The 24,773-nt window shown below is 39.3% G+C and overlaps 2 protein-coding genes across 3 annotated transcripts in view; both read right to left on the reverse strand.

Moving 5' to 3' along the window:
- Positions 1–24,773, reverse strand: part of kars1 (lysyl-tRNA synthetase 1) — a 531,769-nt gene that overhangs the window by 194,189 nt on the left and 312,807 nt on the right. The gene's annotated exons all lie outside the window — the stretch shown is intronic.
- The window catches only part of nfat5b (nuclear factor of activated T cells 5b), a 205,639-nt gene that overhangs the window by 104,138 nt on the left and 76,728 nt on the right, over positions 1–24,773 (reverse strand). For both annotated transcript variants that reach the window (XM_078544498.1, XM_078544499.1), the window contains exons 4-7: positions 21,049–21,238; positions 15,890–16,080; positions 5,004–5,176; positions 197–331 (exon numbers count right to left, since the gene is read on the reverse strand). In XM_078544498.1, coding sequence (XP_078400624.1) covers positions 197–331; positions 5,004–5,176; positions 15,890–16,080; positions 21,049–21,238 — 689 coding nt within the window. The remainder of the gene's footprint in view (positions 1–196; positions 332–5,003; positions 5,177–15,889; positions 16,081–21,048; positions 21,239–24,773) is intronic.

Genomic DNA, 24,773 nt, shown 5'->3' on the forward strand with positions numbered 1-24,773 from the left:
GGAGACCTGAAGACTAAAAGACTTTGAGACAGCTAGTATTGCTCAGTTATTGAACTCGAAGTGAGGTGCACCTAGCAGTTAATCCCAGCTGTGCATCATACTACATAGATGAGGTTGATAGCTGTTACATAACAATAGTCTCGTAGTAATCAAGAACTTAAAAATGTTTAATTTTAATTACAGAGCATCAACTCACCTGAATTATTCTCTTGAAAAATAACCTTTGTGCCTTTCAAAAAGTTTTTTCCGATCAGGAATAACTCTTCTCCTCCCTTCACTGTGCAAGTATGCAAGCTTTTTTTCAAGATCTCTGGTGCTCCTGCTGGTTGAGCTTCAAAATGAAAAACAAGTTTACAATACACCAAATTTACGCAGTAATTTCAAGATTACGGTACAAAACTCCTGAAGGATTTACAATGTGACAGTTTAAGATGGGAACAAGTTTTTTTAGTGCTTTAAATCATCCATTATCTCAGTATCAGAAATCTAAATAATAATATAAATAATCAAACCACCCTGTACTATATTTTTAACTTTACATGTACATGGAGCAGGTCAAGCTGAACTTTGAACTACCTGTTCTAGGGAATGCATGATAGGAGAGAAATCTTACCAGTATGGATCACTTAAAAAATATATATAGTGACCTCTTTTAACATGGTTAGTTTGGTAATCTTCCTGAGATTGGTTTTTAATTAAGGATCAAGTTGTATAAATCAAAATGGCTTAAATCAAAATTTTAAGCCCATCGCATTCACGTTAGTGAAATTGCTTTATGAGATGTGTAGGTTAAATTGGTTGAAATAAAGGTTAAACTGCTTTATAAGGTTTCAGAGTGATTTTACTGACAAAAAATTATGGTTAAGAAATGCTAAAAAATGAAACATACATAATAATGAAAACAAGTTTGATTCCCCATTCTACCAAGATCCCAATCTAAATTACACTATATTGGATGACATGGAATAAAGGCTAGACAGCTCACCAAAGGAAATAAGGAACTCCACTGGAAGCTCCTGTACACCTCTTAGAAGATTGCCAGCTACAGTGCTGGAAAAGGCCTAGGGGCAGATCATCCATGCAATATTCCTATCAACTACAGCAGGTGTTTATAACAGTGTTACAATTTTTGGATTCTTAAAAAGCCTTTTCTATCTGAATGGTTTCACAGCAGTTTGCAGAATCTTGTCCACCATGGAAACGGTATCTCTTCAGTAATTTGGCCTTGCCTAGCTGCATGATCCTAAGAATTAACAATGACAATGCGAGTCTCGATTCAGTGTTATCAACCCTTTCAATGAAACTAAGGTACAAGCCCCACTCCAAAGTCCATACTCTACATTTCAGTGCAGTACTGAGGGAGTTCTGCACTGTTGGGGATGCAGCTTTTCAGATGAGGCATTAAGCTGAAATGCAATCTGCTCTGTGACCGTAAAAAGTTATATGACATGATTCAAAGTGGAGCAGAAGAATTCTCCTAGTATTAGCCAATATTTATCTCACAAACATGATCTCAAAAATAGTATACTGGGTCATTATTCAGTCATTTATTTTATATCTGCAAAAGCTCTAAAATTTTCAAACCTCTCTTTTGACACGTTTGGAATAAGGTGCAACTTTTTTTAAATGTGGTGGAAGTAAAAAAATTTTTCAAAATTTAACGTTGGGTTCCAGGAAGGAATCTGAAGAGCGATAGCTCAGTGGAGCTCAAGGCTGGTCCATGGGGGAAACAGGAACACGGGAATAATAAGACCAACGTACTGCGACTTAAGGTCGGGACTACAAGTAATCAAGCCAGGGACTTTGCCAACAGAACAAACAAACAAAATGAAAGCTTATGGATTAATCACATCAGGAAGAATTAGACTTCACCCAAAAGGCACACTTAAGCAAAAAAAAATTAATGCATAATATACCATGCTCACATGAAAATAACAGGTGAGAAAGAGCCAAAAATATGTCCCAAGCAAGATTGTGGACAAGTTTTTTGAGCTCGTTTTTTTCTAAGTGAGCTGATCAAGAACATTTTCATTACAGTTAACAGGTACAGCTCTGTGTAGGTATGTGTAAATAGAGATTGAGTCAATATGTAAACAAGTGGTTGTAAGTCTGTGTATATATAGTGTAATTAGGCCAACAGTGCAGATAGTGTATCTTCTGTTGAGCTAGAGTTCCACTTTGTGAGGAATTGTTTACTGTTCTTTTCATATTATATATTAGGCAACTTTCATAATGCACTGCAGGAAATGTCATGCAAGCCTTAAAGTACATAATAAATACAGGAAAAGGCAAGTAGTTGCAAGCCCTTCTTTCAGACTAACATTGTAGGTATAAACAGGTCAAATTGCTATGTTGCCCAATAGTACTGCCAGTTTCAAAAACCACAAGAGAAGCGATTCATTACAAGCCATGTTGGCATACAATCTAACAGAAATAAAACACTATGTTACTCTGCATCTTTGGGTAGATTAGTACAATTTCCAGTATCAATTTTGAATAACCAGTTGCAAGTAGCAAACACAAATTGCCACAGTGAAAACAAGCTCTTTTTTCCCCCTCAAAGTAAAACGTAATGCCTGCAGGCATCACTATACTAACTATCCTGCACAGGCATGCATGTTTTAGTCCTAAGGACAATGCAAAAGTCCAATTATTGTCTAGTTAACATTTAACAGACAACATTACACCATTTCACTTTTACCTTTGATGCAAAATCTAGGTTTATGCTTTTTGTTGTGTAACATGAAAGACAACATCCGCCAAAGAAATAGCCATGGTAAGTTGTCAATGAATAAATGAAACAATTTGTTTTTAGTTTAAAAAAGTTCAATTATGACAATATGTTTGATCTTTCAAACTATTAAGCATTGTTTATCTATTTGCTGTGGGGATCAGAGCTTTGAATTTGAATGTGCCATTGAATTTGTTAATCATCACGTTGACTAATCAACACTTGGTGCACATCACTTAGTATTGAAGCAGGAGTGCCATAATGAAGGACCTACCTAGGAAGAGTTATTACTTACTGTGCTTTAAATGATTTTCTTTTGATTTTTGTTACAAAATACGTCACACCATTCCCCCATACAAATTAAAAAACTGTTGCTTAAAGGAATACTGTGTTTTTTCAGATATATATGGTAGCAATGGTTAGAAATGTTGCTTAGAAGGGGATGCTAGATTTTGGGGATTTGCAAAGGGCATGGGATGACTTCATGAGACTGGAGAAGTGAGCAACCATGGTTTGGTGTGTGCAGGATGGGACAGAGAGTAGTTGGGAAGGGACTATTTAGTATTTCAGGAGAGGGTGGGGGGCAGCAAGAAATTTGGAGGGACAGAAAATGCTGGAGATACTCAGTAGGTCTGGCAGCATCTGTGGAGAGAGAAGCAGAGTTAATGTTCTAGGCTGATGACATCAGAACTGGAATTTGAAGTGCTGTGGTGACCCGGGGGGCATTTGCAATGCAGTGGTGATTTGGGGGAAATGAGCAGTAGGGGAGTTTAGAAGTGTGTGGAATTAGAATCAAGGTTTGCAAAGAATTAGGAGAGATTGGTGCAGCGGTAGGAGTTGTACGCAGAATAACTCTATACTCAATATCAACAATACAGAAACCTCAGTCCTATCCTAATTATCCACTGCCCCCATATGCACCACCCAAACACTTTCACAACTACTCACTACCCTCATTCACCGACCCAAGTTCTTACTATCACAGGTCCCCTTATCCAGTCCTCCCTACTCCAAGTAACCACAATAATTTAAAATGGACGCAAAATGGCAGTTCTGGGGTAGAGACTCAAGAAAAGGACAAATATGGCGTTAAGAGACTATGCCCATTATTCGCTAGCATGCAACCCTTTCCAAATACATAACATGAGTGCTGTTAAATTCCTTTGAAAAGAAGTTCTGAAAAATGATTTTCTCACTCTACAACCACTATTTAAAGAGCTTTCTAATAACTGATTCCAAATTGTCCGTTTCAAGAGTGTTTTTTCTCCTCCTTTCCAGTGCCATTGCCATTCAACAACTGTGCTATGGCAACCTCAACACCGTATAATCATTTTAAGAACAAGTCTATTAGTGAGCAGCAAATTTTTAACTGGTGAAATTCAACAATATTCCTGTACAAAGTTTGGAAGACCCATTCCTTCTCTCTTATCAACCAACATCCAAGTTCTCTGAACTTTGGAAAATGGATGAACCATGAGGCAAGAGCATGCAAATGTCAGTGAGCAAACAGAAACTGCGGCTTGAATTTAATGCCCTCCCTTGAGCCGAGTTTGGTGGAGGGGGAGGGAGTGGGGGTGGGAGGAGAATTTTGTGGAGGGGAGGTGGGGTAGTGGCATTTAATTGAGGGAGGGTGTCAGGTGGGGACCACACCACCTTCCCGCCTCTGCCCTGATTAAGTCCATGGCAGGAAGGCTCGTGGACAGCCTTCCTCCCCCAGCGCCAATTGAGGCCCTTAAGGTGAGCAATTAATGCCCATTTAAAGGCCTCATCTTGCCACCTCTGGCCTTCACTCAGTAGCAGGCAAGGGACTCACCATGCAGGAAGTCCTAAAAGTAAGCCCTGCTTGGGTTATGCCACTGACAGCCTACCTCCCTCCCTCACTCACCTGTGGCCTGGGTCTTGGGTCCTGGGTCCTGGGCCTCGGGTGGGTACATTACTGGCAGCAGCCACTGCTTCCTTGGTACTGCTAAGGAATGAAGAGCTGCCAGCCTCCGATTTGCCAGCAGCTCTTGGCTGGTGGGAGTTCCGCCCCTGGAGTCCTTGATCCCAGGGAAGTGCCTCAATGGCACTTAATCTGGCAGGCTTTCTCGAAGGGAGGCGACGTGGGGCTCTCACCAGCTCGCAAGGCCACGACTGTCCATGTTAAATTCCGGCCCGAGTGTGAATTTCTCAATAGCTTGGTACGGAGATTTTTAAGCATGGTGATGGTTTCCGCCTCTGCTGGACAACAGGCCAACCAAAAAAAACTATAAAGAAAGAAAATATTACTTACTGCATAGGATGGATGATGAAGGGGTCTGTAGAGTTAAAGTAGACCCATCAGCACGAACAATATTTACTCGGAACACCAATCGTGCACGAGTACTTTTTTTCTTGGATCCTGCAACTCCAATTCGTGCTTCAACATCAGCATTCCTGAGTTTTAAAATTCCCACACAATCAACCCTGCAAATACAAAAATACAACGAATAATTTAAAACAGTACTTGTGCTATAACTGGATAATTTCAGAACAGTTTCCAATTCTAGCTGCCACTCTTACTCCCCTGACTCTAAGCAGCAACTTCCAGTTATGTAGGTCCTTTAACAAAGAATGGTCCATGTCACTTCACAAATGGGTGTAAGAAAAACAAATTGTGCACTAAACACGTACTGCTTAGAAGGGGTGGCTGACAGATTGGTTATAGTACAAGATTTATAAAGCTGTTGTTAAAGATGAGAGGTTTTGGGAAGGATTGTTATGGAGACTTGGACCAATGAGCCTGAAGGCTCTGCCAGATCAGCCATAATCTTATTGAATGGTGGAGCAGGCTTGAGGGACCATGTGGCCTACTCCTGCTCCTAATTCATATGTTTGTATGGTGGCACAAAGAGGTGAGATGAAGCACAAGAGGCCAGAGGGAGAGGGATGGAGCATTTTGGAGGGAATTTGGGGCTGAAGGAGATATGGTGAGACTAGACCATAGAGGAATTTATGGACAAGACTAAGGAAGTTAATGAGTTATGACCTGGGGAACGAGTGCAAACCTGCAAGGATTGAAGCGATGGCTAAGAAAAATAGAGCAGAAAAAGGTACATGTAGTAGAGTTTGAGAAGTTAGAGTCCACGGTGTGAAGAACAGAGTATTTTAGATTAGTCAAGACTGGAGATGACAAAGACATGTATAATGGTTTCAGAGACAGAGGAGCTAAAATGGGTACAGAAGTAGAAGTAGCTCCCCATCCATGCAGTGTGGGGGGAGTGGAGAAAACAATTAAATTCATGCTAATGAACAGAATGTGGACTTTGAAACTTAGATTAGAATCAAAATGGTAAGAATGTAAATGGTCTATTGAAGCTTCAGGGACCAGTAGGGAAGTAGGATGCAAATGGAGTTTGTGGCAGGAGCCAAAAACAATGGTTTCTAACTGTTAATGTTGAGTTTCGAAAGTTGTGGTTTATACAAGTCTTGGTATTGGCAAACAGTTAGACAACATTGAGGTAATCAATTGGTTGAGAGGAGTGGAGAAGAGATGGAGCTGGGTATCTTCAGCTTAACCCTGAAAGCTGATTTCATAGCTGCAGACCATGTCGCCAGGGAGTAGCATTCAGGTAAGGAAGAGGAGAGAGTGAAGGATGGATCTGCAAAAGATAGCACTGCAGGGAAGGAAACAGAAGCCACTGCTGGGGATGATGGCATGGGGAAAGAGAAAACAGATTAGGAAAAACAGGTCATTCTCAGGATGGCACACATTACTAGTGGGGTACTACAAGAATCATTGCTGGAGCAACAGCTGTTCACAATCTATATCAATGATTTGGATGTGGGGACCAAATATAATATTTCAAAAGGAATGTAAGTTGTGAGCAGGTCGCAAGGGCAAAAACATGGCAGATGGAATATAATGTGAATAAATGTTAAGTTATCCACTCTGGTAGAAAAAACAAAGGCAGAGTATTTCCTAAATGGTGAAAGGGACCTGGGAATCCTCGTTCATGAGTGACTAAAAGCTAGCATGCAGGTGCAGCAAGCAACTGGGAAGGCAAATGGTATGCTGACCTTCATGCAAGGGGATTTGAGGTACAGGGGTAAAAATGTCTTGCTGCAACTGTATACAGTATTAGTGAGACCGCATCTGGAGCATTGTGTACAGTTTTGGTCTTCTTATCTAAGGAAGGATCTAGTTCCAATAGAGGGAGTGCAACGGAAGTTCACCAGGCTAATCCCTGGGATGGCAGGATTGTCTTACCAGGAGAGACTGAGGAAACTGGGTCTGTATTCTCTAGAGTTTCAAAGAATGAGAGGTGATCTCATTGAAACTTACAAGATTCTTACAGGACGCGACAGGGTAGGTGTAGATGGAATGTTCCCCCTGGCTGGTGAGTCCAGAACTAGGAGACACCGTCTCAGGATAAGGCCATTTAAAACTGAGATGAGGAGAAATTTCTTCACTCAGAGGGTGGTGAATCTTTGGAATTCTCTATCCCAGAGGGTAGTGGAAGCTTAATCATTGAGTGTATTCAAGATGGAAATCAATAGATTTCTGGATACTAATGACATCAAGGGATAGGGGGATAGTGGGGATAATTGGTGTAGAGGTAAATAATCAGCTATGATCTGTTTGAATGGCGGAGCGGGTTCAACAGGCCAAATGGCCTACTCCTATGTTCCTATGAGAAGGGGAGCCATTACTAGAGATGCATTAGTTGCAAATAGTTAGGAATTAAACCATGCAAAGGAGGTCATGTGGTGCTGTCCACTGCAGCAGAGAAGAATGGCAGGGTCAACTATATTGAATGCTATGAAAAGAACAAGGAGAACATAAAAGGAAAATGCACCACAGTCACAAAGGACTTAGTTTAGAGTTTGGTTACAGCCATTTAGCTAGGGCAGAGATAAGGTTGGAAAATGGAAGGGAGAAATTTTAAACTAGATAATATAATCTTGGATGTTAAAAGAAGAAAGGGAAGTTAGAGATGGGGCACTCCGTCAACCTTCTTCCTTCCAAGCCATTCAATGTCACTCCCAAGTTCTCCCCTTTTTCCCACCCCAAGTTGCATCTCCTAACATCTTTCCTCTAGCTGTCATCATACACTGCATCTGACTTCTCCCTCTTAATCATTAGTCACGCTTTGGTCCTTTCCTCATGTTCACCCTCCCGCAACATCATTCTGGCTTCTGCCCCATTCCTCGCCAGTTTTGCTCTCAATTTGTCGTCCCGTCACCACTCGAGAACTCCTGCAAAGTCCTTTAGTTGCTGCTGTGATTCAGTCTGCTGCATATAGTGGAGGGATGTCCAGATATCAGGAAAATTTTTGACCCCATTATGCACACGATAACTTGCAATAGCAGCCACAGAACTTGGATCAGAGTTCCCTCAGCGCAATGGGCGAGGTGGGGTGGGGAGAGAAAACAATCCAATTAATGCTGCTTTCCATTTATATGTACACACTTAAATATACCCCAAAAATGTTTACTGACAAAAGTGTATATTTGGCAAATCGATATGTTTACGGTAAGTCCAGCCTACATTACACCCAGGGGTACTTGATTCAAACACTAGTTGTGAAAGAACAGCCAGCAAGTAATTTATTCCTCACCAGTAACAATCATACTACATAGCACCATGGTAATGAGCATCTTCAGAGAGATTATAACCACCTCCCCTTGACTTTCAACAGCATGACCATTGCTGAATCAATGGTCATCATTATCCTGTGTCACCAGGGGCCTGCTACTTAAATGCTGTGGCAACAAGAGCGTTAGATATTCTGCAATCATTAACTCATCTCCTGACTCTCCAAAGCCTCTCCACCATCTACAGGGTGGAGTGCAATGGAATACTTGCCACACCTGAATGAATGCAACAACTCAAGAACTCAACACCATCCAGAACAAAGCAGCCATTTAATTGGAACACCATCCATCACCTAAACATTCAATGCTTCCACCTGTGGCACACAGTGGCTACAGTGTGTACCATTTACAAGATGCGCTGCAATACATACCAATGTTTAAACAGCACTTTCTAAACCTATGATATTGTTAGGATGTGGTAGGTGGTAATTGCCAGGCTGACCAAATCCCGAAGGGAAACTTGGCCAAGCTATCACAACAATTTGCAATTTGCATTTTTATTATGAGAAGGTATGTGTACTAAGTCAGAAGGAGAGTCCACTACCACTTTGAGATTTTAAAGATTAAATTAAAACAATTAACAAAAGAAAACTTAAACACACAAGATTACAGTTACACGGTTAAATTTAGGCTTACAGCATTTCCTAAAAGATTTCTACTTAACTAAGCTCCCAAAGTAAATACCCTTTTCCAGGCAACAGTCCAAATAGATTCTTAATCCATAAAATACACAGTAATATTACCGCAAGGCACCCGATGTTGCTATAAATGGAGGTATTTCACAGCTTCTCTCTCCCTCGACAATGCAACTCCAAGGATCATAACAAAACTTTGCTTTCCGGAACAAGCAAACACTTCTCTGGGATGGCTAGAAGCTGATACTTCACAATACACTCCAAGATCTCTCATGGCCACTCACACTATACACCTTTCAACCTTTCCATAAATATATGTTATCCCTTTTGATCTGTAAAACTACTGTTCTAACTGTCATGATAATGAAGGAAAAACAACAAATTACATCTGGAAATATTGGACTTTAAAAATAAGACCTGAGTTTTTAAAAATGCACACAAGCCACTGGCTGGAATGCTGCAGGGTGACTCCCTAAGTGGTAACGGAACCCCACCCTGTTGCCAGACAAGGTACTTCTAAAGACATCCAAAAACTAATTGCTCCCTCCAGTAGAGGCAATCAGACATAGTGGGAGATGAGTATAATTTCATCAAGAAATGCTGTGAGCAATGCCCAGACAAATTTGTGAATTTGCTTCCCACTTGGAATATACATAGAGGGGTTAAAAGTGAGCTGAAAAGCTGCCCTGGGGTCTGTCTGTTGGTGGGTGTTCTGAGAGAGTGCAAGTGCTGGAAGTTTGACTCAGAAGTAACAACCACACACTGTACCCCTGCAAATCGCCATTTTGCCGGCGTCCCAATCTCTCTCCCTCTCTGCCAAATTCAACGCTACTGGAACCCCAAAACAGGCTATTGGTCTACTGGAGTCAACTCTGCTGGAACCTCGAAACTGACTATTCATCTACCGGAGTCAATTCTACTGGAATCTCGAATCACAGTGGTCGCAGCACTCAATTTCCTACTCCCCACGAGTCAAGGACTCTTCTGTATACCCCTTTTTTATATACATGAGGAGCTAAGTACTAAATTAAGCAGGATCTCAAAAGGTAATAATCTCTGGATTATCGCCTGAGCCATGTGCAAATTGGCATTGGGCAAAGAAGATTAGAGAGACAAATGTGTGGCTCAAAGAATGGAGTAGGAGAAGTGGGTTCCAGTTTGTGGGGCACTGGCGTGAGGACTGGGGAAAGTGGGGGCTGTACTGTTGGGACAGTCTACACCTAAATCACGCTGGGACGAGTGTTCTTACAAATCGCATAACTAGGGATGTAGAGAGGGCTTTAAACTAAACAAGAGGGGTGAGGGATCAAGCTTGGGCAGATGTAGTAATTCAAGGTGCAGATTCAAGACAGGAGAACAAAATAGTAATATGAGAAATAAGGATCAGAGAATGGCAGGAAGGGACAGAGAGAAAAAAACCTAAGAATACATCAACAGTCAAGATTAGATGTTACAAAGGTAACAGAAAGACAAAACTGAAGGCACTGTATCTGAATGCATGTAGCATCCATAACAAAGTAAATAAACTGATGGCCCACAATGAAGTAAATAAATATGATCTGATAGCAATTACGGAGATGTGGCTGCAGGACGACAAAGATTGGATCCTTAATATTGAGGGGTACATGACATTCAAGAAGAACAGGAAGCTAGGTAAAGGTGGAGGGGTAGCACTGTTAATCAATGAGGGCATTGGTGCAATAGTTAGAGATGACTTTGGTTCAGGAGATCAGGATTTAGAATCGGTTTGGGTGGAGATGAGGAATAGTAGGGGGAAAAAGTAATTAGTGTGGGTGGTCTACAGGCCCCCTAACAGTAGCCACAGTGTAGGACAAGATCTTCAAGAGAAAATATTGTATGCTTATGATAAAGGGACAGAAATAATCATGGGTGATTTTAATCTACACAAACTGGAAAAATTAAATTGACAATAGTAGGGCCTGGATGAGAAGTTCTTAGAATGCTTTCGAGATAGTTTCTTAGAGCAGCATGTTCTGGAACCAACCAGAGAGCGGGTTGTATTAGACTTGGTATTGTATAACGTGACAGGATTAATTAATGACCTCAGAGTAAAGGCACCACTAGGCAGCAGCGACCACAATATGACTGAATTTTACATCCAGTTTGAAAGGAAAAGTGGGTCTCAGACTAGCATCTTAAACTTAAATAAGGGCAACTATGTGGGGATGAAATCTGAGCTAGCTGAAGTGAACTGGGAAACTAGGCTAGAGGATAGATCAATAGAGAAGCAGTGGTAGAAGTTTAAGGGGATATTTTAGAGTATTCAGAATACTTACATTCCTACTATAAAGAAAAATTCTAAGGGGAGGACCCACCATCCGTGGTTAATTAAAGAAGTTAAGGAAAGCATCAAACTTAAGGAAAAAAGCATACAACTCCGCAAAGATGAGTGGCAGGACACATGATTGGACAGAATACAAAGAACGGCAGAGAATGGCTAAAAGGTTAATCAGGAAAGAGAAATTAGAGTATGAGAGAAAGCTAGCTAGAAATGTAAAAACGGATAGCAAGAGTTTCTATAGGTACTTAAGAAGGACAAGAGTAAGTAAAGTGAGTGTCGGTCCTCTAAAAAGTGACAATGCGGAGTTAATAGTAGATAATGAGGAAATGGCGGAAGAAATGAACAAATATTTTGCTTCTGTGTTCACTATAGAGGATATAAAAAACATTCCAAAAATAGCTGCAAATCAGGTGGTGAACGGGAGAAAAGAACTTGGTGAAATTGAAATCACTAGGGAAATGGTACTGAGCAAATTGATGGAGCTGCGGCCTGGCAAGTCTCCAGATCCCGATGGACTACATCCTAGGGTCTTAGAAGAGGTGGCTACTGAGGTAGTTGATGTGCTGGTGTTAATTTTCCAAAATCACTTTCCAGAATGGAAAAGTTCCATCAAATTGGAAAGTAGCAAATATAACTCCTCTATTCAAGAAGGGAGGGAGGTAGAAAACTGAAAACTATAGGTCAGTTAGCTTGATGTTTGTCGTGGGGAAATTATTAGAATCGATCATTAAGGAGGTTATAGCTGGGCACTTAGAAGAGCTCAAGGCAATTGGGAAGAGTCAGCATGGTTTTGTGAAAGGAAAATCATGTTTAACCAATTTATTGGAATTTTTTGAAGAAATAACATGTGCAGTGGATAAAGGGGAGCCTGTAGACATACTGTACTTGGATTTCCAGAAGACATTTGATCAGGTGCCACATCAAAGATTATTATGGAAAATAAAAGCGCATGGTGTAGGGGATAGCATATTAGCACGCATAGAAGATTGGCTGGCTGGCAGAAAGCAGAGAGTATGCATAAATGGGTCTTTTTCTGATTGGCAGGCTGTGACAAGTGGAATCCATAGGGGTCTGTACTGGGTCCTCAACTTTTTACGATTTACATCAGTGACTTAGATGAGAGGAGTGAAGACACGGTAGTTAAATTTGCAGATGACACAAAGATAGGTAGAAAAGTGTGTTGTGAAGAGGACATGAAGAGATTGCAGATGGATATAGATAGGTTGAGTGAGTGGGCAACGATCTGGCAAATGGAGTTTAATGTGGGAAAATGTAAAGTTGTTCACTTTGGCAGGAAGAACAAAAAAGCAGAGTATTACTTAAATGGAGAACGGTTGCATAATTCTGAAGTACAGAGGGATCTAGGTGTTCTAGTACCTGAGTCACAAAAAGTTAGTATGCACATACAGCAAGTAATTAAGAAGGCTAATGGATGCTATCCTTTATTATGAGTGGGATAGAACATAAGTAAGGATGTTATGCTTCAGCTATACAGGGCAATGGTGAGACTGCGCCTCAAATACTGCGTGCAGTTTTGGTCTCCTTATTTAAGGGGGATGTAAATATATTGGAGGTGGTTCAAAGGAGGTTTACTAGATTGATACCTGGAATAAGTGGGTTGTCTTATGAAGAAAGGTTGGACAGACTGGGCTTGTTTCCACTGGAGTTTAGAAGAGTGAGGGGTGATTTGATTGAAGTATACAAGATCCTGAACGGCCTTGACAAGGTAGATGTTGAAAGGATGTTTCCTTGTGGGCAAGTCCCGAACTAGGGGGCACGGTTTTAAAATTAGGGGTCGCCCTTTTAGGACAGAGATGAGAAGAAATTTTCTCTGAGGGTTGTGCGACTTTGGAACTCTCTACCTCAGAAGGTGGTGGAGGTGGGGGACATTGAATATTTTTGAGGCAGAGGTAGGTAGATTCTTTTTCGGCAAGGGAATCAAAGGTTATCGGGGTTAGATGGGAATGTGGAAATCAAAACACAAGATCATCAGCCATGATCTTATTTAATGGCACAGCAGGCTCGAGGGGCCAAATGGTCTACTCCTGTTTTTATTTATGTTCATTTATATATATATACATATATATATTCACTTACCTAAAGCTAAATTCTTATTTTTAACCTGCATAACTGTATATGCATGCGTTTCATCCTTTCTTTCCTTTAGTAATGAATAAACTTACTCTTATCTTTAACTCAAGAAAGTCTGATCAAATTGGCTCCTTCAAAACCAGAGTGATTGGGTCTGGAAAAAAGGTCTCCACAAAAGGGATCCTTTTTAGATTAAATCTTGTTGCAACCAACAAGGGTAGGGGGGTGGGGGTGCTGAATAAGGACAGGGAGCTAGTTCATCCCTCCTCACCCAGGGAATAACAATTTGGGGGTGTCCCAAACAGACAGTGACAAATTGAGGGGTCTCGCCTGGATCAACAACTTCGGGAAACCTCACCTGGGGCTGGGTCATAACATAACCTTGCTTTGGAAGTTACTTTTCCCAGAATATAAAAGTCTTTCACATTGTCCTTATGGCAAGCACTTTTGGGAAAAATAAACTTAATAACTTTGCCTTATTTACCTAAGATTTTGCCAGTTGTAAAACATCTGGTGATGTCACTTTGAAATTCAAACAGCAAACAATTCACATCTCACTTATCTCCTAATGCAAATTCCCCTTCACACTGTATCTACTGGGACTTCAGCTTAGCTCACCCATCTCTACATCAAAATACCTGTTTTTACACCTAATCCCTTTGATGATTTAAACCTAACAGTCTGACTGTCTTCAGTTTAATTAAATTAGTCACACATATGTAGCCCCCACAAGCCTGCTTCACAGCATCCCACAGTAATATTAGGAAAAAATATTTCCTTTACAAAATGTACCACCTAGAAAACTAAGGGCAGCAGGCACATGGGACCATCATGACCTCAAGAATCCCCCCAACTTATACACCATCCTAAATTGGAAATCTATCATTGTTCCTTCATTTCTGTGGGATCAAAATCCTGAACTCCCTACCAAACAACAGTGTGAGTGTACCTACACCACATCAGTACAAACACCTTCGCAAAACAGTTAGGGATGGGTAATAAATGCTAGCCTAGTCAGAGACACCCACATCCTGTGAATGAGTTGAAAAAGGACATGTCTTCACCTTAATGAAGATACCATTGTGTACATGAATGCATCTTCTCTTATGTAATTCATCACATGGTTCAATCTCAGCTTGGCTGTGTGTGTAACAGCAGTGCCAATGTACTGTTGGTTATGATTCATTCTGGACTATTCTGGACTGTACCCAAAGGTCATAAGTTCAAATCTCACCAGAAAACAATCATTAAAGCTTGCTAGATTGCCACAGAAACCCAACTAGCTCACTAATATTCTTCAGAGAAGGGTACCTCCATACACACCCAGTCAGCCTTAGATGTGACTTCAGTCCCACACTTTGTGGTTGACTTTAATAACCTCAGGGCCATTCGCATGGGCAGTCACTTTTGCCTTGCTGGTATCACACATTTCAAAAACAAACAAAGATATGCACTACAGATTAAAATATAATTTTATGTGGCTGAGTCGAAGAACTGATTTCCTCATCAGTCTCCGTTGTGAAATTAAATAGTTTGAAACTTTACATATAAAAGTAATAGTCTCATTGCTGCAATTTGAAAGATAAATCTTGGAAGTTAAATACAGAATGCAAAACGGAGAACTCCGATCTGCACCAAATGGATTGCGAAATATCCGACAGATTCCAGAGAACAGGCAAAAATCAGATCCTAATATGAAACTGGTTCACCAAACTCCACTGAATTACAAGTTCAGTATTGCTGCCATAGCCTAACAAATCAAGACAGCACTATACAAACATTTTCTATCAGTACAGCTTGCATTAACATAAGTAGTTTTTTCTAAATAATTGTTAATGCAATTAATTTGCCAAATGCTTACTAATTGAAAAAACTTATCATGCCACCAGGTGCATTAAGGCATTTTAAAGAATGTGCAAAAAAACTGTGCCCCAACATAAAAATCGTAGTGATTAAATTGGAATGAAATGTACAGGGCTGTGATGTGATGAAATTGAAATGGAATGGAGGGAATTGCAGTTTTTCTCTCCTGAAATTATCATAAATGTCGTCTGTGTCCTGCATTCCAATCAATTTTTATACAATTTAAAGATGCTAGCTCTATGAGTGTTGTTTATGTTTAAATACTTTGCCCAAGTGACCATTCTTCATGTGTGCACCTAGACAGTAAATGCCAGCACTACTTAACAGTAAGATGAAGTACAGTTACATTCTCATCCAACATTGTTACCAGGAGCAATTCTGGAAAATATTTTCTCTCCCCTTTGCGGGGGCATTGTTGGTTTGTACTGCTAATGCAGCTGAAATCAGCTGTCAGCACAAATCAGAAATTGAACTTGAACCAATGAGACAAGGTAAGTTCCAATTCCACATGGGACATTTTCTTTACCGACCGAGATAGTAGGGGGAATACAAAATTAAAATCCAATACCCTCTCAATTTTAACATCCAAAATGAGTACCCTCCATATGTTCTATCCATTTGTAGTATCAATAGACCTCAATAAATACTTACGCTAGTGTCATGTTATTTCCAGGATCCAGGCTGACCTCAATCACAGTTGTTCCTTCAATATCTACCTCCTTGCAAGGTGTAGTATTTCGCCCAGTGACTCTGCAAGCTTGGTAAAAACCATGAGGTTTGACTCGGCCAGAGTCATTGCCAACAAAAACTTGTAAGATTACTGGCTCGTTGTAACCTTCCAACTAAAATAAAATAATTGGGGAAACTTATTATTTAAAAGTTTTGATATGCACGAGCAAAACTTTAAAAGTAGAGTTTTGACAAACAATTAATGTTTACTTAAGTACAAGCTGTTAAATTTCTGAAGGCCAGTTGGTGAAAGAGGATACCAGAAGTCAATCTTTTCTCAGTTTTAGATTTATTCACAAAGTGAGGCCTTACTAATGTATAACTCCTAACTCTACAACTTACACCAGTGTCAACGTGTCCCTTTGTACTCTTTCGAGCATACCAAATGAACAAAATAAATTAGTCAACTGATGAACTCCCCCTTAAAAGCAGCACTGTAACAAAAATAAAACTTTGAAGGAATCTTAATTAAATTAAAATGTCATTTTGGGTAGAGATAATGGACTCCAGCCCCTGTGGCACCTAATAGTCATGGAAGGCCTCAAGTGTACCAGTGGACACTGCATGCTCCCTCTCCAGGGACACCCAGGCATGGACATAACCCTGGAAGAGGAGCAGACAGTTGGGTCGAATCACTCCCTCAACTGTCCACAGCCTGGATCTGTTAATGGCTACCTAAAAAGAACACCTCTTGACAATGCAGCACCTGCTCAGCATTGCTTGGATTGTGAGCCTAGATTTTTTTGCTTAAGCCCTGGAGTGGGACTGAAACCCACAACCTTCTGACAAATAAATGAAAGCACTATCAATTGAGCCACAACTGGCACCTAGTGTCTCCTTATACTATTTTGAGCAAACAAATAAAATAATTAACAGCCCCTTAAAGAACTATTGTAACTAAAAGCAAAAACTTCAACTGAGACTTAGCAAATTAAATTAAAATGTCATTCCTGGGTCCGATACTTGAAATAAACTCGCCAAACGTGGGGGTTGAATCAGGGACTCTAAGATTAAGAGTCTCATGCTCTGCTGACTGAGATAGCCAGTCATTGATGTCTCTTTATACTCTTTTGAGCAAACAGATAAGCTAATTAACAAATTAACAGCCCCTTAAAGAATTACTGTAACTAAAAACAAAAACTTCAATGGAAACTTAGCAAGTTAAATTAAAATGTCATCCTCAGGACTGATTTAAATACACTCACACAACGTGGGGCTCAAACTCAGGACCCTGAGTTTAAGAGTCTTATGCTCTACTGACTGAGCTAATCAGTCATTAGTGTCGTTGTACTCGGAGTACAACAATTAAACAAATGGACAAATTAACAAAGTGAAAGCTCCTTAAAGCTCTTTACATCTGCACAAGTGATTATCTAATGAGTGCTTCTATCCATATACACTTAACTCTAATTTATACAATTAACATACATCTTTTTGATCGATATTAATGACATGGATTTGGATATACAAGGCTCGATAGGTTGAATTAGCCAGATACATGGCAGGTGGAATTTAATGTAGAGAAGTGTGAAGTGATTAATTCTGGAAGGAAGAACAAGGAGAGGCAATGGAAAATGAATGGTAAAACTTTAAGAGTATGTACAAACAGGGACACCTGCAGGTGTACGTAAAGAAGTCTATGAAGGGGACAGGACAATTTAACAAGGTTAAAAACAAAAAGCTAAAAGCTACTGCGGATGCTGGAAATCCAAAACAAAAACAGAATTACCTGGAAAAACTCAGCAGGTCTGGCAGCATCGGTGGAGAGGAAAACAGTTGACGTTTCGAGTCCTCATGACCCTTCTGCAGAACAGTTCTGCCGAAGGGTCATGAGGACTCGAAACGTCAACTGTTTTCCTCTCCACCGATGCTGCCAGACCTGCTGAGTTTTTCCAGGTAATTCTGTTTTAATTTAACAAGGTTATTTGGAAGGCAAGTAGAATCCTTGGCTTTATATGTAGAGACACAAGAGTTCAAAAGCAAGGAAGTTATGCTAAACCTTTATAAAACACTAATTAGGCTCTTGCTGGAGTACTGTGGACAATTCTGGTTGCCAGACTGGGAAGATTTACCAGAATCAGTTACTCGGAAAGACTTAGAAAAATGGTATCATTCTCCTTAGAGCAAAGGTGGTTATGAACTTAAAGGAAGATTTGATAGAGATGTTAAAAATCATGGAGAATTTAATAGAATAAATGAGGAGAAACTGTTTCCAGTGGCAGAAGGGTCAGTAACCAAAGGAGACAAATTTAAGATGATTGGCAAAAGAACAAGAGGTGGCATGAGGGGGAAAATATTTACAAGGCAAGTTATGATCTGAAATACACTGCCTGAAAAATAGTGGAAGCAGATTCAATAATAACTTAAAGGGAAGTGAGTTCATACTTGGAGGAAAAAATCTGCAAGGCTTTGGGGAAAGTGCAGGGGAATGGAATTAATGAGATAGCAAAGATTGGCACAGGCATGACGGGCTGAATGAGTTTTTTCTGTATTGTGAAGCATTCTCATAAATTTGAAATCAACTGTTTTCCTTAGAAAATTAATCTTTCAGAACATCAAAACAAAAACTGCACATTTTTATGCCATAAATTCATTCTTGGAAAGGCGTGTGATATGCTGGGCAACTTGAAAATTTTGGCATTCCCATATGCTCACTATCTTTGTCGGGGGCAGAGGTCAGAGGTTTGGCAAAAAGAAAACTTGGAATTTGGAGAAGTGCATTTTCTGGGTAGCACACACTACAGATAGGGTGGAGGGAGTGGATGATTAAGCCGGTGGATGGGGTGTCAATCAAACAGACTGCTTTGTTCTGGATGCCGTTGAGCTTCTTGAATACAGCTGTACCTAATCAGGCAACTGAACAATATTCTATCACATTTATGGTTTGTGTTTTTTTGGTGGTGAAGAGACTTTGGGGAGAGAGAAGATAAGCCAGCAGTGAAAGAATACCCAGCTTCTGATCTGCTTTAGTAGTCACAGCATTTATGTGGCTGGTCCAGTTGAGTTTTTGGGCAGTGGTGACCCCCAAAATGTTGGTAAAAGATTCAAGGATGGTAATGCCATTGAATTCAAGAGGAAGTGAACACACTCTTGTTGGACTTGGTAATTGTCTGCCTGGTGTTTGTGAGATGCAAGTATCTTATCAGCCCAAGCCTGATTTCCAACAGCATATCAGAACAAGCTTAATTTTTTTAAAAATCAGCTACTTGCACAAGTCTATGTTTCTATGTCAGATATTTCATCTCTCAGCTTTGAGATATGTGTTTGTTTAGTGCCAAGTATCAATATTGTTCAGCAAGTATTAGAAAGTGCAAAGCACATTAGAATGACAGAATTATTTAACACTGATACCACATTATCCAACTCCAGTCAATCGCTAGCGACTTTGGCATCCATTTGAATCATTTTGATCAACTGTGAATAACTTCTTTCTTGTACTAGCCTAGTTTAAAGGAAGAGAGATAGATCTTCAATTCATTTTTTGCCATAACCCGCATGAGCTAAAATTTATCTAGGGGCTCCCACATTTAAGTTTCCCATCGTATACAACTGATCATTGTTATGAAAGGCATTGCAGAGAAATGGAGGAATTCAGAACTCTTGTTGTTTTGGAATTTTTATCAAGTCCTGATGAAGAATCAATTAGTCTATCACTGTATTCACTCTGCTAATTGATCCACTGCTTTATTAACAATGAACACTAAAAAGTAGTATCTAGTCTGAACCATATGATCTGTCAGCATGTTATATTTTGCTAAATTTATAGGTTATGAGTTATGAGGATAAACTATATTGTTTTCAGTGTGTATGGCTGTGAAACATCACACTTATTGGGTGCACTATTTCCTAGATAATGTGCACATAAGGTAAAAAGTCAGTGTGCGGTAAGCATGTTTTTGCTGATGGAAGTTGATATTTGTGTTCAGCACATGTGTATATATGAACAGGAGTTTAAGGCATTCCACCTTCAAGCCTGTTCTGTCATTCAATTAGATCATGACAGATCTGTACCTCACCTGCATTTGCCCATCCATTCTCCATATCCCTGGTTACCTCTGCCTAACAAAAGTTTTATCAAACTCAATCTTGAAAATTTCAATGGACTCAGGCATCCACAGCCTTTTGGGAGAATTTCAGATTTCCATCCCCGAGTGAAAAAGTGCTTGCTCATTTTAATGTCTTAGCTCTAATTTTAAAACTACACCTCTCTTATTCTGAATTCTCCTAGCAGAGAAAACAGCTGCTTTGTAACTACCCTAGCAAATTCCTTTATCTTAAGTATCTTGATTAGATCAGCTCTCAATCTTCTCTACTTAAAAGTACAAACCAAGTTTGTGCAATCTCATAATTTAACTCTTCAAGCCCCGATATTATTCTGATGAACATGTGTTGTGCCCCTCAATACCTTTATCTTTCCTGAAGGTCGGTGGCTAATCTGAACAAACACTCCAAATGGGATCTGACCTATGCTCTATGCAACTGTAGCATCATCTCATTCCCTCACTTTTACATTCCAACCCCTTGAGATAAAGGTCAACATTCCATTAGCACTTATAATTACTTTTGATATCTGTGCACTAACTTTTAATGACTTGTGTGCATGAACACAAATCTTTTTGCTCCTCCAGAGTTCCTAGTCTGAGAATTTAAAAAGTATTTCCAATTCGTGTCTCATCCAAATGGACAACCTAGACACTTCTCCACTCGAACTTCATATGCTATAGTTTTTCCCACTGCAACTTCTACTCCTATGCACACTCTTATTTGACCTCACAGCTTCGTGTCATCTGTAAACTTGAACACCTAACTCTCGTGTAGAGAATGGTAGGCAGCACAAATCATAGCAATTTGGAATTCCCTTCATTTTCTCCATTAATTTCAATACTCTTACATCACAATATCTAAACGCCTCAGACTGTGTCTTTGGCTTGCTCACAGCCCCACTTGTTCTGGTTCATTTTTTTTCTAGATTTTCTTTTTAAGTGGTCTAACTTAAATTCTAAAATTATGGCCTCTTGTTCTGAACCAAAGGTTTTAGTTTACTTATAGTAATTCTTTTCAAAAGCAGGGAAAACAATTACCTTTACTGTTGGAAAACCCTGTTGCGTCCGATCTTTCACAGAGCCACGGCTACCCTCCGTCAAGTACCGTGCCCTGTGTTGTGTCTCAGGTTGAACCAGTACCTTGAGCTCTTTGCCCTCACTTTTACCAGGATAGTGACCAGTTAGTGCTGGGCCCTTTTTTAAAGTAGTTTTCGGTGGTTCCGTTGTTCTGAGAAATGTTAAAAATATTTATCAATAAAATTACTTTAGTGATATATAATGCATCTTTTGATTTCAGTTGCCATACTTCATTATCATAGCACTGTCTTTTAAACTGTTTTTTCTCATCTTTCATTAAATTATCTTTTATTTTCCTAAAATACCTCACCTTATTTCTGACACTATGTCCCTCTAGGAAAGAATGTATAAAATGTTCAATTACTCTTAATTTTCAATTCTGTTGTTTAAATGCTGAGTGATTTATCCACCAAAAGTAGTGATGCAGCACAACAGAGAACAGATTGAAATAATTTTAAATATCACTTCAGTGAGCTATGATTCCGTCTACGCTGCAGGAAGGCAGACAGTGGAGCAGGTCTCATGCCTGATCATCTAAGAGGTTAGGTCTTAGAATGAGAAAAGACCTGGGAGCATTTCAGTTCCTCCTGCCTTTTAGCCTAGAAATTTAACCACCCTTTAACATGGATCAAACAAATTATTTTGCATGTGCAAGTCCCAAAAATAAATCAATTTTATAAAATGAAATTGAATTTGAAGGTTATTTTTGTCCCTGCCTTGTCTCCCCCTTGCACCAACCAATCAACCTGCTCCTTGAACTCTTTCAATCCCCCTCTGATCCATCCACTAGGAAATTCATAAAGATGGATCAGGATGTTTCATCCTCCAATTTACCTTATTATCCAGCCCCCCATCTTGACTCAATACCTGTTCTTGATAACACAGCCAAGATTGGGAAATTGCCATCTGGGCAATAGCTTGCATTTCATCATTCTGTAGTGAGCACTTGTTTTATAGCCTATTCCAATTACACAACCAAACACTACCTGGTTTCATACCATTGAGAACCTCTTTATGCTGTGTGTCTAGACTGGTTTGGTAATTTCACAGCAAAAATTGTTACAATATATTGTAAATATCTATTTATACAAAGTAGAAAAAATGGCCATCTTGAATCATGCAAATCAGTTGGCTCCATTAATAATTTAGGCTGCCCATTTTAATATATACACAATAGAAATTAACTCAAACTCAGCTGCATTTACAAAACACATTTACGAAGTCGAAGAATCAGTTGGCAATTTTAGATCATTATTCTGAATTTGCATTTATATTTGCAACAACATATATGGCTTTAGCATGGAATCATGCTGGCAGTATAAATGGGGTAATAGCCAAATTTAGGATGACTAAAATTACTAGCTAGTACACACAGTCAAGTCAGTAAATCAGCCCAATGACATGCTGCTTGTAACACAAAATTGAAAAGACTGTAAAGTGTTAAATATGGAATACTAGGTAATAACACATTATGGAGTGCAGGCAATGTAATAATACGGATAACAACAAAGTTCAAAGAGTTATATAACATTGTCTGAAACCCAAGACCTTGAAACATATTTCAACCAGTGTTATTCTCTATAACATACTAATGTAGTAGTTTAACAAGAGCACACAAAGGGTGGTAGCAGACTGGCCAACCATAAGAGATCACTCGCATTTCTCTGCGATTCATGTCAGGAGAGGTGTGTAAGGGCCGCTTGTTTTCCAAACCGACCTTTCATGAAAGCTCCACCCATTGTGTTTATTTCACTGAATGTTACAGGGAAATTGCACACAGGACCAAAGAGTCTGGAATGTATTATAAGACTTTAATACAAATTGAAATGACTTTGCAAACTTTGCTCAGTTAATTTCCTCACACCCCTGCCCCCGAGGGAGTGTAATACCAATTGGACAGCTGAAACCCACTTGCTGACCTCAAGATAAAGCAATAAGTGATTTGCACCTCATGATTATTGAGCTGGTAATACTATTAGGAATTAATTTACTTGGCGATAGAGGGAAATATCTTACTTCTATATACTTATGAAGTCACAGAGCTGCAGTATAAGCACACAACAAAAAATACCTTTAAAAATATTGAGATCCTTCAAAAAATGAAAATAGAAATAAGAAAAATTCTGAATTAATTTTATGCATGCCAATAGCAAAACATGGCAGCTTTTTCTTTACAATTACCAATTAAATTTCTCTTATTTATTATCTCCCAGGCATCTATTTAATTCTAAGCTTCAAATTGCTATTAAGAAGTTAGCTTAAAATTTAAATTGCGGATAGCATTAGAAAATGCACTTTTGAATTACCTACTGCTGCTGAGCAAATCCTTATCAGTTCCATCTATGCCAATAAATTCAAAGCAACAGTCGCCACATACCTACAAAGAAGTTAAAATTACACGGCAAGTGCCAAACATCCTTACTTTTCTAATTGTAGTTGTTCACTTAAACCTCTCTTTGGCCCACCTGTCAATGTCCAATCACCAAAGAGGATCTGAATCATCATTTAGCCTGAACAATCTATGTTCACAGCAGCTTATTTTTCTGACCTGATCATTCCTTAGTATTGCCATGGCCACCCCTTTAAAACTGGATTCAAAGTTATTCAAGAAGCTTTGCCAAATCCATTTAAGAATCACAACTTGCATTTAAATAAAAAGATTTTGAAAAAACTGGATTGTGTGAATGCAAATGGTAAAGATTCCAACAATACTTTCTCATTTAAAAGGCCTTTATGGTAGACCAAAGACTAAAGCATTATTACTATTTTCTACAGCTTTCCTAAAGACCAAAATGTTTCGATTAACACTTTGTGATGCCTTTTCGAAAATCTTGCTGAAATGGAATTCCCATCATCATAAATGTAACCGAAGTACCCTTAAACTTTCCACAAATGATTTGTTAGCTTTGCACATGGCATTTTTCAGACTTGTATACATTTTCAGTTTACGAGATTACTCTTTGGATTTCAATTTAATTGGTCAGTGCAAATTCAAACAATGCACGAGCTGTATATTACAAAAATGAAGCTTTTCACTTTAGTCAAAATATAAACCCAGCACAGAAATCCTTTCTGATGGTATTCACATTAGCAGTCTTAAAAGTCTGCATTTCTTTAATTTAAACTTATCAATTATTTTCTAATTCCTTAATAGTTTAATTTTATTATTGCATATACATAAAAGAAAATATAACTGATCAACACAACCATATAAAATTAAGAGACAGGAATATAAATAGGTATGTGACGTTAAGTAAATTATTACCAGAATAACTGAATTGTTAGGAAGTAGCTGGTCTTACTCCAGGTGCCTATTCATATCAACAACACAGAAGATTACAAGGTAGAAAGACACAAAATAGCAAGAAGCTGGATAACTAGCAGATAACAAGCTAATTGAGTCTGAGGATGCAAAAGGAGGTTTTTAGAAGTGCAGCATCAATGCTGAAGAGGAAATTAGTGAGTACTGCAGCCATCAGTTTGTGTTACAGATGCATATTCATTATATGGAGGGACAGTTACAAAGTTCAACATCCAAATTGAGGGGCTCATAAATTGTATGACCAAGTGAACCTGTCAGAGGGGGATCTGGGCAGGATTGAATGGTGAACCAATCACTGGTGGACATTATTTAATGTCAAGGAGTGTAAGCTTGTGAAGCACATCAGGAAAAATTGTGAATGTAA

The sequence above is a fragment of the Cetorhinus maximus genome, chromosome 6 (assembly GCF_964194155.1).
Source record: "Cetorhinus maximus chromosome 6, sCetMax3.hap1.1, whole genome shotgun sequence".
Lineage (NCBI taxonomy): Eukaryota > Metazoa > Chordata > Chondrichthyes > Lamniformes > Cetorhinidae > Cetorhinus > Cetorhinus maximus.